The sequence below is a fragment of the Aulostomus chinensis genome, chromosome 7 (assembly GCF_037954235.1).
Source record: "Aulostomus chinensis isolate RoL2024-O1b breed Wild chromosome 7, RoL_Achi_v1.0, whole genome shotgun sequence".
Classification (NCBI taxonomy): domain Eukaryota; kingdom Metazoa; phylum Chordata; class Actinopteri; order Syngnathiformes; family Aulostomidae; genus Aulostomus; species Aulostomus chinensis.
Window position 1 is genome coordinate 19,373,561 of NC_141326.1, and position 14,639 is coordinate 19,388,199.

At 43.1% G+C, this 14,639-nt stretch overlaps 1 protein-coding gene across 4 annotated transcripts in view; it reads left to right on the top strand.

Annotated features, from left to right (window-relative positions):
* The window catches only part of scaper (S-phase cyclin A-associated protein in the ER), a 61,192-nt gene that overhangs the window by 7,888 nt on the left and 38,665 nt on the right, over window positions 1-14,639 (top strand). For 3 of the 4 annotated variants that reach the window (XM_086208991.1, XM_086208990.1, XM_086208992.1), the window contains 17 exons: window positions 2,238-2,355; window positions 2,788-2,864; window positions 4,008-4,205; window positions 6,767-6,867; window positions 7,299-7,415; window positions 8,066-8,193; window positions 8,285-8,571; window positions 9,035-9,376; window positions 10,580-10,741; window positions 10,822-10,888; window positions 10,979-11,096; window positions 11,435-11,546; window positions 11,960-12,100; window positions 12,380-12,535; window positions 12,616-12,758; window positions 12,864-12,945; window positions 13,041-13,193. In XM_086208991.1, the coding sequence (XP_086065117.1) occupies window positions 2,238-2,355; window positions 2,788-2,864; window positions 4,008-4,205; window positions 6,767-6,867; window positions 7,299-7,415; window positions 8,066-8,193; window positions 8,285-8,571; window positions 9,035-9,376; window positions 10,580-10,741; window positions 10,822-10,888; window positions 10,979-11,096; window positions 11,435-11,546; window positions 11,960-12,100; window positions 12,380-12,535; window positions 12,616-12,758; window positions 12,864-12,945; window positions 13,041-13,193 (2,502 nt within the window). The remainder of the gene's footprint in view (window positions 1-2,237; window positions 2,356-2,787; window positions 2,865-4,007; window positions 4,206-6,766; window positions 6,868-7,298; window positions 7,416-8,065; window positions 8,194-8,284; window positions 8,572-9,034; window positions 9,377-10,579; window positions 10,742-10,821; window positions 10,889-10,978; window positions 11,097-11,434; window positions 11,547-11,959; window positions 12,101-12,379; window positions 12,536-12,615; window positions 12,759-12,863; window positions 12,946-13,040; window positions 13,194-14,639) is intronic. The other variant, XM_086208993.1, reaches the window with a different exon arrangement.

Here is a 14,639-nt window from a genome sequence, read left to right on the forward strand (position 1 = left end):
GGCGTCGAGTATAAATCCAGTGTCTGCATGCTTAAATTATGTGTGGAAGCATTTTGGGTTGAAAAACAAAAAAGAAAGCGACGATTTAGACAAAAGTGTGCCCGTTTGCAAACTGTGTCACACAAACGTTAAGCACTCTGGAAATACCACCAACATGCGAGCCAACTAAAACATCATCACCCGGACAAGATAGTGCTAACTGAGACCGAGACCAAGAAGCTGTGGCGCGACCCGAAATAAACCACGCTGGACGGTGACGGCGGTGGTTTCTACAAGTTCCCATCTTCTTTACCGAGGTCGCAGAAAATTGACAAGAGTCCACTGCCTACTTTGTCAGGATTTGAGACCTTATTCGGTGGTGGAAAACACCGGCTTTAGGCGCATGGTGAATGCGATGAAGCCGCACTATGTATGCTATAGTCACCCGCGAATTGAATTATTGGCTGCCATGATTTAACCTGGTGGCTCGACTGACTCGTAGCTACCTTTATATGTTCAGTATCAAGCTAAAAAAGCTGCCAAAGAAGGCCACTTGCTGCACTTAAAGTCTTCATTGTTCACTTTACTTCTCAAAAGCTTGAAGCTTGCAAGCTACAAGTCAATGGAACACTGTCCCTTTAATATCTTTCATAAAAGGATATTAGTGTATCGAATTGTATAGTGAGCCAAATATCGTGTATGGTATTGTGAGATTAGTGTATCGTTACAGCCCTAATCCTAAATCAGAATAAGAAGTTAATCAACCAATTTGACAGGTACATGTTATATTTTGAAGGAGCTGATGGCATGTGCTCTCCAACCACACTGATGTGACGGAGCTTTTTTTCCCCAGCAGCTGTGGATGTTTTATTCCATCATGAACGACTTGTTTCACACAGGAGCTGCTTCATTTGAGTCCACAGTCAAGTTCACTCGTGCATATTCAATGTGTAGGTCAACCGTGATGCTTGTTAACACAAAGTAGGCTGCAGATTCTGCCTCTAGCTGTTTCTTGTCGGTGCCAGTAGTCTTCTTGCTCGCACATAATGCCTACATGGTTGTTGCTTCAAACCCATCTCAAGACCACACAGATGGAATTGAACAAATACCTGAGATGGCATGCTGCGATCAGTGCTGTAGCATAATGCACTGTATCGAATGAAATGAAGGTGAAGCTTGCATAACTTTTAAACTATACTGGACTAATTTTTCAGGAGCCGTGCTGCAGTTGCTGTCATCGCTAATGTGCAATTTGGTATTATCGCATATCTTGTGCACTGATTTGATTTACATTGCAATTCTACAGTTATTGTGATTCAAAATTACAATGAAGTTGCAATTATTGTTTGCTTTTTAATACGACAAAATGGGGAAAAGTTTAGCATCGATTTCTGATGTGCCTGATAACCAAGCTTGTCTTTGTAACTGTCAAGATTCTTGTCAAAGAGCGCATCATCTAATAACAATTCACAACTGTCTCAGTCGAAGCCTGGCTGTCTAGCAACCGAAGGGTTGCTGGTTCGATCCTCACTTCCCCCGATGACCATGTCAAAGTATCCTTGAGCAAGATACTGAGCTCCTAATTGCTCCTGATCGCCCTGTGACAGACTGGCGACCTGTCCAGGGTGAACCCTGCCTCTCACCCAATGTCAGCTGGGATGATGGGCTCCAGCAGCCCCCCCGCGACCCTTAACAGATAGGTGTTATAGAACATGGATGGATGGATGACTACAAACATGGGACAGTCCTACCCTTTGTGCCATGTATGACTGTTCCACAACCCTTTAGCCGTTGTCTTCTTACATCTCTTAAATTCAGACGTGAAGTGCTCTGAATGCTTATAATATGATTGATGCGTGAGCTTTTTTTTTTTTAGTTTCAGTATTTTCAAAGGTTTTATTGACAATAAGAACAATTTAAAGTGACTTTGGACTTACCAGGTTCTTTATCACATTGATTTCTCATGCAAGGCCATGGAATGACCCATAATGCATTCTGAGGTGTCTCCTCACAGAAAGCAAGAGACTCAGTGTAGAAAATGCCTCTCAGTGTTGTGTTTTTCTACCTCCATCAATGTGAGGAGAATCCATGGTGAATGTCATGTTTATCTTGTCATACCTCCCGTTTCAAATGTTACCCAAGCCTTATTTTATGCAGCGTATCATACTGTCAAATTTTCTTCGTGCCTGCAGGATCAGTCACACGTACGTTGTACTTCTTTGCAGTTTAACTCTCCGTTACTCTTTAAATTCCTACAGGCATCTTTTCAGCGCTCCAACAGCCATGACAAAGTACGGAAGATAGTTGCAGAAGAGGGCCGTGCAGCTCGGAACCTGATTGCCTGGAGTGTACCTCTAGAGAGCAAAGAGGAGGAAGGTTGGTGTTGAACATACATTTTCCACGTTTGTATGTTCCCCTCAGAGAACGTCCTGTATGGCACGTGGTTGCTTGTTCACACTAAAAGGCTCCTCATAGGTCATCTCCCACTCAGACACCCCCACCACAGCCTCCCACACTTTCTCACTTTTGTTTGGCTCTCTTTTCTTTGTTGGTCATTTCATTGATTTCACAGCTTCTTTACTGCTGAGTTTTAACCATGAATGTGTTTTAATGCCCATCCAGTCATGTCTGACAGGGACTGCTTTGCCTTTTAAACTTATTATCTGATTCACATTCGCTCAGACAGGTAACATTGTGAATAATGAGATGAAGATCATCGTGTTGATGGTTTTCTTGAAGCCCAGATTATAAACCCTGTTTATTTCATCCCTTTCACTCTGTCACATTCTCTTCCCCTTATCCACACAGCAAAATCCAAAAGCAATTCCAGCGGTAGTTCCAGGGCTCAAAGGATCCACTCTGGACAACAAAGAAATAAGAAACAGGTCTGTATTAGTTGTTGTTTTTTGTCCACCAGAGGGCACCATCCACCAATCCTTTTCCTCTGTCTCTCTTAAACCCTATGAAGAGATTCAAGTGTATCTGTTTGGCAAACTTCTGTTTTTACATGAGATGAGTCACTCTTGAAAAGCTGAGCACAGAAGTTGAAAATGCAATAAATGCAGGGCCTGAATGTTAATTTCCCACACACAATTGAAAACAGCCCATAGTCAGATCTCTGAATACTTCATGTGTGTAGTTAATGGCCTCGTGTGTATTACTGAGCAGAAAAATGGAAGAACCCCCAACCCAGATAAGGCAGAGGGAATTTGTGACGTCATACTATCCATGGTCCTTCAAATAAGCTTGGAGTGAACTGCCCCCAGCCAGTCGCTCTGCCTTCTCACCAGCACTGGTCAGTGTGTGGGGAGCGCAGGGCTCTGTCTCCCAGCATACAAACATCCCACCTTCCTCCAGATTCGACGGTGCATTTGCTTATCAAATGTTAACTGAGTTCACTGCAAAAATCCCTACATTTCTGCCTTCAAGAATTCTCCGCCCATCTTTTGTTGCATTTCTCTGCTGTGATTTTAATAATTGCTTCAATAGATATTGTGTAGTTGGCTCACAAAAAAGGCACTTTAGGGAAAGTAGTTCTTGGAGGAGCTCCCTAGTGGCTAGTTCCTATAGCTGCATGGTCCTAAAGGGCCTCTTTGCACTGGATTTGTAAAACTGCTGTCAGCAGTTAGAATATAACCAGGCTGTGTGATACGTGCCCCATGTTGTCCATGGTATATTGAAACAGATTTTTTTTTTTTCCCTCTTCCTCATCCTTTGGTTTGATTATGATCTGCGATTATTGCCATTTGCATTTTCTCAGAATACATTTGTTTCAGTTAACTTTTTATTGTTGGTATTGTTTCATATTTGATGATCAGGATCAGGTCAGAGTTCATTTTATGGATCACTTTTTGTGTCTTCATGACTCTCAGACTCTTAACTGATGTAACTATCCCATCACCCACCTCTGAGATCTGCATAGCTACAAAATCCCCCTGTATTCCCTGATGTTCGCTCCACAGTATTTGCCTGTCCAGACTAATATACACACGCACACAACATGTTTGTTACATGCTCGGTCTCTACAGAATGCTGGCGTGGACAATAAAGGCACAGTTGGCTCCTTATTGGACAAGGCAGCTGAGAAGAGCCCCACCAAAACCAGACAACCTCGTAAAGTGGACCTGCGCGCACGCTATTGGGCCTTCCTTTTCGACAACCTGCGTCGTGCTGTGGACGAGATCTACGTCACCTGTGAATCTGATCAAAGTGTCGTAGAATGCAAGGTTAGTTTGCCTTAAAGAAAGGGGAAGCCGGAAGAAATTAAAATTCAGCATACAGAATTCGTGGTCTCTCAACCGAAACTGAAAAAGGGGAATTTCTACTTTTGATGAGGCTGGAATCTGTTATGTATTTTGACCACTAGAGGGGGACAGTGAGCTCATTACACATGTTCTCCCTCACGACCCACATTCCTCTTGATTTCTGCTTTTTGTCAGAGGCTCAATGGAGGCTTGTTGGTGAGAGAATTATCACAGGGCTCTCTCCTGGGCCTTGCTGACTGAATTTTGATGACAGACTGTAAACAACATTAAATATCTGTTGTGTTGGTCTTCTGGCATTTCCTGAAATGGGCTTGAGCGTTTCCCTTTTTCTAATTTTTTCTCAGTCATTTTGCATCGGGCATATCATTAATCCTACAGGGTTTTGTTTTGTTTGGAGGAGCCTATGAATGGCTGATTGCCGCTGTGCTTTTGCCCCAGGGCACTCTGGCATTTCCTATGTAGTATTGATTCCTCTGCCATGCTGCATTATGCTGAGCATGGTTCCGGTGATGGTCTGCGGTCGGTGCCACAGCCCAGTTCCCTGTGGTGTGATCCCAGTGTTGTCAGTCAGCCCGTGTTAGACATCTGGCTGTTAGATGTTTTTTCCCTCCTCATACTGGTGTATCTCACTACACCCTAATGCTATCTAATGGCCATGGCTCTGGGTACTGCTCATAATCCCCATCCCACCCAGTTTGGGCTTAATGGACATTGATAGATGATGGAGTCATCGGGAATGGGATGCAAAGTGCTCATGTAGCCCCCAGCCACAATCCCCCAGTGGATCTGTGGGCAATCTGCATGGTGCACTCTGACACAAACGGCTCACTATAGTCCGCCTATAAACTAATGGTCGTAAACACAACAATTGTCAGGAAGTGACTCCTACCACGCTCTACTAAGGCTACTGTGTTACTGTAATGCTTATAAACTAAAGGTAATGTTATCGCTGCCCAAAATAGAAATGTACGTTCCACTCAACGGGAGTAGAATGGGTCATGTATGCTTATTAACGCTCACCATAGCCCACAGCTCTAATTAGTTTCTCTCAGTTCTTAATGCCGTTCCTGATTTTATCAGACACATTAGCCAGAGCCTACCTCAAGAGGCAGCAATCCAAATTTTTTCCAATTCTGTTCTGTTTCCAACACACATACTGATTCTAGGACCATAGCTCCTTTTTTCTGTAATCTTATCTTTTTTTTTTTTTTGCTATGATGTTTAAAGTTACAGCATGATGCGGTCGTAAACCACACGGCACTTCTTTTTTATCACGGCAGCAAAAAAACACGCTCGTTGTAAATTTAAGTCCAGATCTTTTTTCTTTTTTTTTCAAACCGTATACGTCTCATATTACATTATTGTGGAGAGACTCTGAGGCACTATGTGGATCGGCACTGTTATGCCAATATCCAATCTGTGCATGAAGTCAGTAGATTTGAATAGCTTAACTTTTGGTTCCTTATTCTGATATTCCTGATCCGATATCCGATCTGAAATCTTAGACATTTCCATGCTTCTCCCTTTAGAACTGATGTGACATCCACATCATTTAAGATGTTAAGTGATGGGGGAAAAAAGTTTCAAAAACAGATGGGCAAAAGCAAGTCATCTTGCATCAGTGCCGAAGGTCTCATTTTTTTGTTTTCTTTTTTTTTTTTAACTTCATGCCTCTGTCTGCTATGGAGGTGGAGAACGAAAGGTTTAGTAAATTTAACCAGTCAAAAAAAAAAATTCAAAAAACCCTCAGGTTTTTGGAGATTATTAAAAAAAAAAAAGGATTTCTTTCATGTAACTGGTTAAAATAGCAAACAGGCTAGTAAATTGTTTAAATAAAAAAACTGTAAATGAATGACTCGAGTCAATAACCTCAGCTCTACCTGTGCATCCTTGTCACTGTTTATGGATGGACCACTGGCTTTTACTGGCCGCCCTACTTTATGGCAAGGCTTCTAGGAGGTTAAACATTTTGTCATTCCTCATGAAATGTTATGTGAGGGTTGTATTTAGGTAAGTGTGTCTGTTAACATGCTGAAAGCCACTTTATGGTCCCTTCACTCACTGTTGGTTCACCTGTCAGAGGAGAGGCAAGCCTCTCTCCATCTTGGCCTTCATTACCAAATGAACGCCAGGCAGGAGTGGCGGTCTTTTTCTGTTAACCACCTCTAATCAACAGACCTGCTGCTGCTGGACACATCTTTCACTCGCCTGACTTGTCTATTAACTAAAAGCACTGTGAAGCTTTACTCTCAATTACCACTCCCTTCACGATCCCCATCAATCAGTTGTGTCCGTTTCATTAGAGCTCAGGGGGGAAAAGCTCCCCACGGTGCACCACCTCTGGATAACCAACATTTGAAGTCAGCTTTCTGTTGTGTAATAGAGCCCCTTCTCTCAGACACTCATGGAATTAATGTTTGTTTAACTAACTGAATTTTTTTTTTAACAATTATTATCCAGAAAATATTTACTCACAACTAATGTCATGCACTTTTGCTATATTCTTCACTCTTGCTTTCCAGGAAGTTTTAATGATGCTGGACAACTATGTTCGTGATTTCAAAGCTCTCATCGACTGGATCCAGCTTCAGGAGAAGTTGGAGAAGACCGATGCTCAGAACAGGTGATCTCCCTGTATTCATTCGTTTTTTTGTCTCTTACTTTCCTTTGCTTCCCGTTTTCAATCGCTCCCGAGTTGAAACTGTATCTGGTTCCTGGCTTTGAGTCTCAAACAGAAGGAATCAATAGCTTTGGCTTTAATTCAAAGAGATCCATGAGCTTGTTGGCTTTTCTTTAACACAGTGACCACTGCAACCGTAAATTGACAAAGAAATAAAATTCCCCAGTGCTACTCCCCCCCCCCCCCAGTTGCTCATTTAAGGCATACTGTTAATCAATACAACAACCTGAAACTGCCGTATGCAAGGGAATCAGCCATTTAACTTATTTGCCAAAGGATGAGCCAAGTCTGTCTCTTGTTGGCAGCAAGAAATCGTTACTGACATTAGTTAAGTAATGTTCTTTTTTTTTTTCTTTCCTTTTTTCTTTTTTGAGGCCTACGTCTTTAGCCTGGGAGGTGCGTAAGATGTCTCCTGGACGCCATGTGATGCCCAGCCAGTCAGCAGAGAGAATGGTTCCTTCTCCGGGTGCACGTCGTACCCTCAACTTTGGGTAAGCTCTGTTGTTTTCCATCATTGCTCTTGCTGTGTCAGACAGTCCTGTCTAGGGCAAAGTCTCAAGTGTTGATGCTTTTATGGAACCAAATTCCTTGTTTTAACCTGAAGAATACCTTTTGATATTTTGATTGATTGAGGTTGAAATCGACACAAATGTTGATTGGATTACAATACATGGTGTCATAGTATGTTATCAGGTTGTTAACCAATCTGTGCCTGCCAGAAGGCAATAATGTCCATTTGAATGGGTTAGAGGATGCAGACCATTTTATCTTGCTATAGCGCCATTGATTTCTCATGGTAGAGTATTAGTTTAGTGCAATTTGTTGAGTCTCTCACTCTTTGGCTGTACAATCAGTGGAAGGTGTAGATGAAAGTGTCAGTTAAAGGCTGCTGAAGCATTAGCTCAGTATAGGCAGTGCTCTGTAATCTGACGCTGCAGGAAATGGATATTGATCACGATGGAGGCCTGTTGCCCAGTACAGTCCAATCTGCTAGTGGAGAGTGCTTGGTTTAGCTTGGCACCATCTTCAAACCGCTGAAGTGACTCTGACGTGCAGCGGGAAGTGCTCGGAGACAAGAATAATATACCAAAACACCTGCATACTTTCAATTTTTATACATGATGCGCATTTGTCTTTTCAGTGGTCCTTCACCTGTCCTGGCAGCAGCCCGACTCTCCCACACAGGCCCCAGCTGGGCAGACCGAGTGAAGTGCACTCAGTCGCTCCCTAGCTGCAGTCAGCCAACAACTTATCCAGTAGAAAAACAGAGTAAGAATCCCTCCCTTCTTAGACCTTGATTGTACTCTTTAGACATCTTGAGTACAGCAGGACATAATCAAGTACCTTGTGTTTGCTCCAGGTAAAAAAGATGCTGAGGGTTGGGAGACTGTCCAGCGAGGACGTGCTTCTAAGCCTCGATCTGCTGCTATAGTTGCTAAGGTCAGTCCTGTCTTGGCTCATGTCATCCCGAAGCCGGACAGCACAAAGGAGAAGCCCCCACATCTCCCTCCAGAAGAAAAGCAGGAAGTCTGTCCTCAGTGTCCCTCAGACATCAACACAACCCCAGCAGATACTGAGCTGCAAGTCCCTGCAGAGCCTGACTCCGTGGAGAAGGTTGAACATCCAGAGAGTGGGCATACCATGGAGGTACCTTGTGACGTCTCTCTCCCAGAGGAGTCCCCTGGATATCAATTATTCACAAGAAGCAGAGTAATACTAGACCGGTTTATCAGCCGCATTGTTTTTGTTTGGCCTCAGTGATATTCATATACAGACTGTCTAGACAGGCGTATCAGGCGATTGATTGCACACTGACATTTCATTTGTAGAAAACCCCCTTTTCGCTCTCATGAAATAAACACTGCCAATTCCTCAAGACACACATGGTAAGAGTGTGTTATACTGTATCCACGGGTTGATTTTTGAAATACAAATCTGTATTTCCGGTCAATCTTTGACTGCAAATTTGAATCAATGTTTAGGGCATGTCAGTACCAGATTCCCTGCATGATTTGTGTTTACAGCTGTGTTGACATTTTTTTTGTTGTTGCTTGAAATATGCATGTCTTTAATTGAGTTTGCGTGTGCTTGTGTGTGACTGTCGGTGCAGCCCCCAGCAGAGAATGTACAAGACTCGGGGCAGTGTGTCGACGCACCCTGTGAAGACGCGCCTCCCCCCATAGCTGCTCTTACCCCTTTCCAAGCCCAAGAGCCCACCCCATCCTCAACAGACATTACCTTATCAGTCCCAGTCCCAGCCCCAGCTCTGGCCCTCTCCACATCCCCAGATCTACCCCAGACGGATGGGCTCGGTGGACTGTTGGCCTTGGGGGACAGTGGGGCTGAGGGGGGTGCGTCACAGGGCATGGCCACATCTGCTCCACGACAGGCTGAGACTCCCATGGCAGCGGTGAAACTGGAGAGTGTGCTGGACCCCACAGAGCTTTCTACTGTGAGTGCTGAGAGATGGAGGAGCAGAGGGAGGGGTGGTCGGGGGGGGGGGGGCAGGGATTCCCAAAGGTGCTTCACCGCCTAAACAAAGTCAATCTTAAGAACCCCCCCTAGACCAAATGTGCTGGCATGACCGCATAGCTCTCTGCAGTGTTGTTATAGTAGCATTCACTGTGAAGAATAGCTGTGGATAGACAGCTTTTGTCTTCCAGCAAGTGCTTGTAGGGTGTTACCCAAAAATCTTGTCCTGTGCCAGTTTATTTGGACAAAAAAAACTGCTGTTCTCCGGTTCTGATGATATGATATGTAGTTTGTGTTCCACTGTAGCCTTTCTAGGTTGACCTTTGATAAACATGTTTTACAGAAGTTATTTTGACCTGTCAAAGCAGGAAGGTCTGATTAATAACATTAATGATGGCTGCATGGCCATCCTCTGATATGGTGTAGGTGATAATTCATGTAACTGAGCTGTCATCAATATTTTCCTCTTCCTGCATTGGCAAGTCAAAATCTCTGCCAGGAAAATGATCTTAAATTTGAAGGTCATTTAGTCTAAAAGTTAACTCATCTAATTTGTATTCTTGGCTTGGCACACACTTCAGCCTTCCTTTTCATGCCTCTTATAAGACGCATAAAATAATTTAACTGTTTGTGACTCTGTCATTGCAATGTTAAGGAAATCGGCCATACTACCACTACTACCAATTTCACAAAGGCCACAAATTAAAACCGGAGGTTGTCTCCTTCCACCATCTCTTCATCCTCACAGTAAATGTGCCCTGCATGACTCTGGAATGCTTCTTCACTTGTGATTCTTGTGATGGTTGTGTGAATAGGTTGGTATGATGTCCCCTCAATCTTTGTATCATGCTCTTAATATAGCTTTCCTATCAGAGGTGCTATATTGATTGTTTTTACTGAGAAATACTGCCCACTTTGAATATCTAAACTCGGTGGTGTTGCTGGACAGCATTTTCACGTATGCTATTCAAATGTCCTATCTGCATAGTTTTATATTAAGCAACATATTGGACAAAACTCTTCAGCTAGTCGATGACTTTTTCAAGGGTATCTTCATCAGTACAGGACAATTGTACTTGATTCTGTATTCTTGTATGAATGGAGTTTCTGTTATACTAGTCTTTTTCTTTGTTCAAACAGCGTGTATGACGTGTGTGAGATGATATCTTTGCCATTTGTTCAGCCCCAGTCCATGGCAGAGGTCCTGGCTAAGAAAGAGGAGATGGCTGACCGCCTGGAGAAGGCCAATGAGGAGGCGATCGCTAGTGCCATTGCAGAAGAGGAGCAGCTGACCAGAGAGATTCAAGCTGAGAACAACGACCTGGAGACTGACAATGACTTCTCTGTAAGATGGATCTTTTTTCCCCCCTCTAGTTTATGTTTATATTTTTTATTTTAAATTAAAAACGCTGCTCTTTACTACAGGCTAGTATGGGCAATGGAGGATGTGGTGTCAACATCGATTGGAGTGACATGTTGGCAGATTATGATGGTATGGAGGTGAACATCTAAATTAAACTCTATTTTCTTGATGTATTAATTTGATTGAAATCCATATATTTTCTTTCTTTGCTTTTGTTAGCTCGGGAGCCCTGGCGTCAGAGCACCTCATGGGGTGACATGGTGGAGGAAGAACCCTCTCGACCTCCTGGTCATGGAATCCACATGCACGAAAAATTATCTTCACCGTCACGCAAAAGGTGCAGCTTCTTTTTTGAAATGCCATACTCAGGAGTCTGCGGATGTAATTATATCCTCTCAACACAACCAGCATCTCTGTGTGTTGAGTTCCATGATGAACAGCGACTCAATCTCATTTTCAGGCCTTTTACTATGTTTTGACAGGGATTTAACCAGGCAGCCTGAAAGTCAAAGGCCCACTTATTGTGTCTGACCTTTTCGCTGTAAGGCTACCACTCAGAATGTCTAAACAGGCCTAGAGCCTATCGGAGTCCATGACTACCGCATGCATTGTTGATAAGGGGAGGAGACAGAAAAAGGGGAAGAGATGAATGATTTGTTTCCATATTTTTGTCAGAACCATTGCTGAGTCAAAGAAGAAACATGAGGAGAAACAGCTGAAGGCACAGCAGCTCAGGGACAAACTCCGGGAGGAAAAGACGCTCAAACTGCAGAAGCTTTTGGAAAGGGTGAGTAAGACCCCCGAAAGAAACTGCTTGCAAGCTTCGGCCAGACTGGCTCACAGCGAGAGGTTCTGTCAGCACACTGCCTGATAGAATCACCAAATATTATAACTCCCCCCTCCAGTCGCATCCAAGCCAGCTTGCCGCAGACAGTCATTGGAGAGACCCCCTGTCCAAAATCAACAGCCTTTTATGAAGTTTGTTTTTGTTCTCCTGGCCATGGTGTAGTGAGCCAGTCCTAGAATAAATCAGGATCAACCACATAAATACAGGTAGTGCTGTATATTGATGCTAATCCTCACATGGCAGCACTGCAGAGGCTAGCAACCGAATAATCAAGAAAGCTATGTTGTCCTGGAGAATGTACTATACAATTATTTAAAAAAAAAATTCAACACCCCCTTCTCACTTTTCTGCAGGAAAAAGAGGTGAGGAAATGGAAGGAGGAATTGTTGGAGCAACGCCGGAGGATGATGGAGGAAAGGCTGTTACACGCAGAGTTTAAAAGAGATCTGCAACTGCAGGCGATCGTGAAGAAGGCTCAAGTAGAGGAGGCCAAGGTAGGGGAGCAGTTCTCTTGGAAGTTTCTAATCATATACTCTAGACAACTGAGGATATTTCTGAATGTAGTTACTTTGGCACGTTTTTCATCGTCAATACTACATGATATTCGATACACCCAAAAAGTTAAAAATCTTGTTCTAAATTTAAGGTTTGAAATATGTAGACTGGAGAGAGACGAAATAACTACATGCGTGTGCAAGCGCATATGCTTATTTACATTTTGATCTCCTTGTGTTTTTATATCTCATAACGAATAACTAAATGTGTTTTCACAGGTAAACGAAATAGCATTCATCAATACTCTTGAAGCCCAAAACAAGAGACACGATGTCTTGGCCAAGTTAAATGAGTATGAGCAACGCCTCAATGAGCTGCAGGAGGAGAGGCAAAGAAGACAGGAGGAGAAGCAGGCCAGAGACGAAGCCGTGCAGGTGCTCTGTTATACCTTTTTTGCTTCACTTTTATTTAATCTTCCAGTGACTTTGAAGCTCATGTCCTCCTTTTCACAAAGGAGCGCAAGCGGGTTCTGGAAGCAGAGCGGCAGGCACGGGTGGAGGAGCTGTTGATGAGACGGAAGGAACAGGAGGCTCGTATTGAGCAGCAGAGGCAAGAAAAGGAGAAGGCTAGAGAGGATGCGGCTCGGGAAAGGGCCAGGTCTGTTGTCTGACATAAACACAGTATTCTCCAATCCGCCTTTTGATTCCAACAGTCATGATGATTTGTGAAACTGTTTTTTTTTTTTGTTTGTCATATGTGAAGAGACCGAGAGGAGCGTCTGGCAGCTCTAAGTGCAGCGCAACAGGAAGCCATGGAGGAGCTGCAGAAGAAAATTCAAATGAAGGTAAGTTGTTCTGGCCACCATACTTCTCTATCAGACACCATACAAGAATCCATTTTTTTCCATATTGCCCCTGGTTTCTGTTTGTTCTGCCACAGCATGATGAGAGCAGCCGTAGGCATATGGAGCAAATCGAACAGAGGAAGGAGAAGGCTGCTGAGCTCAGCAGTGGCCGACATGCCAACACAGACTACACCCCCAAACTGACACCATATGAACGGAAGAAGCAATGCTCTCTGTGTGGCGTTGTGGTATGTATATCCCATCCAGTCATCGTCAGACCTTGTTTAGGAGATACACTTGAATTGTCTTAAAGCTTACAAACATGGACAAAATGAAGCAACACCATCAGAAATCATACAGGCTGTGTTGCGGATAGTTCGACGGCCACATGTCAGAGACATCTTAAAAAGGGGATATTAGAGGAAAAGAATTCTTCATTTGTGTGTTATACATTTTGACCACCTCATCCACCATCGTTGTGTTTTCCGTTTTCAGAAACGTTTGACTCTGTGCTTCCCTCTAGTGGATGTATTTCTTAACGGATTATTGTTAACGTTCTTACATTACAGTTACTTGTATGACGTGGACACATTTATTTTCAAATGCAATGTTGCATCGCGCAGCTTTGCTACACTTGATTCTTTCACTCCCTCTTCCATTTTAACTGCTTGAAATCATTGCTGATTGATTTTAAAATACATCACATCATGTAAAAATCCTGTAAAATCCAGATTTATCTATCCTGTGGTTTTGTGTAAAGAGCTGTATATTTCTATGTATACATCCTCTAGTCAAGCTGTAATTTGAATTCTTTAAATTAATGTGTGTGTCATGGTAAACATGGGACCAATTTGGTAACTCCCCTTAGTTATCTGTGTAGTGTGTGTGTGTGTATATATACAGTCTGTATACAAGAGAACTTCTGACTGCAAGGTGATTCAGGGGAGGGTTTTTTTTTTTTGGAAAAGGCCACATTTAAATTAGGATTTAACAGCATTCAATATACACAGGCTCTTAAACAGAGATTTACGACTGGACATGATTACGCTTGTCCGTGCCAGACAACAAATCTACAAGCAGACACATTTATCTGCCATGGCCCCGCCTTCCACGGCAACAAGGGTGGGACATGTTAATGCTTCAAAACCAGCGTCAGATAAAGAGGGTTTAGGATGATCGAGGGAATCTTGTTAAAATGTTCAATGACCCTGACCAGCATCTGACACGAGGGATCACGAATGGTTCGGCAGCAAGCACTTTATTTAATGACATGGAACACCAAGTATCATAAATGGGCTGGTTTCCATAGATTGGAGAACAACATTGGCTACTGTAAACCCGCTGCTTGTTCTTGTTGTTTAAAATGTCCAGTGTTGCTCCCAAATTGCTTCTGGCAGTACTTGACTTAATTGGAGTTTAGGACAACCAAATTCAGTAGCCTGAAGTCTCTTTAGTAGGCATCAGAACTTCAATATTAAACTTTTTGACAATAAAAACCACTATAATAGTTCCTGTGTTTACTGGCTTGTCAGAAGACTGTCAGCTCATTCTGTATAATGATGTCCTGTTGTGTTCCTGTTTAATTTGTATAGCTGAGGTATACATGGCTGCTGTGTAACAAACTACCACTTCTCTCAGCTTGTCAGAGTTTCAGGGGTGGCAGGTCATGTCCTATTGAAAAGCTCTTGTGGTAT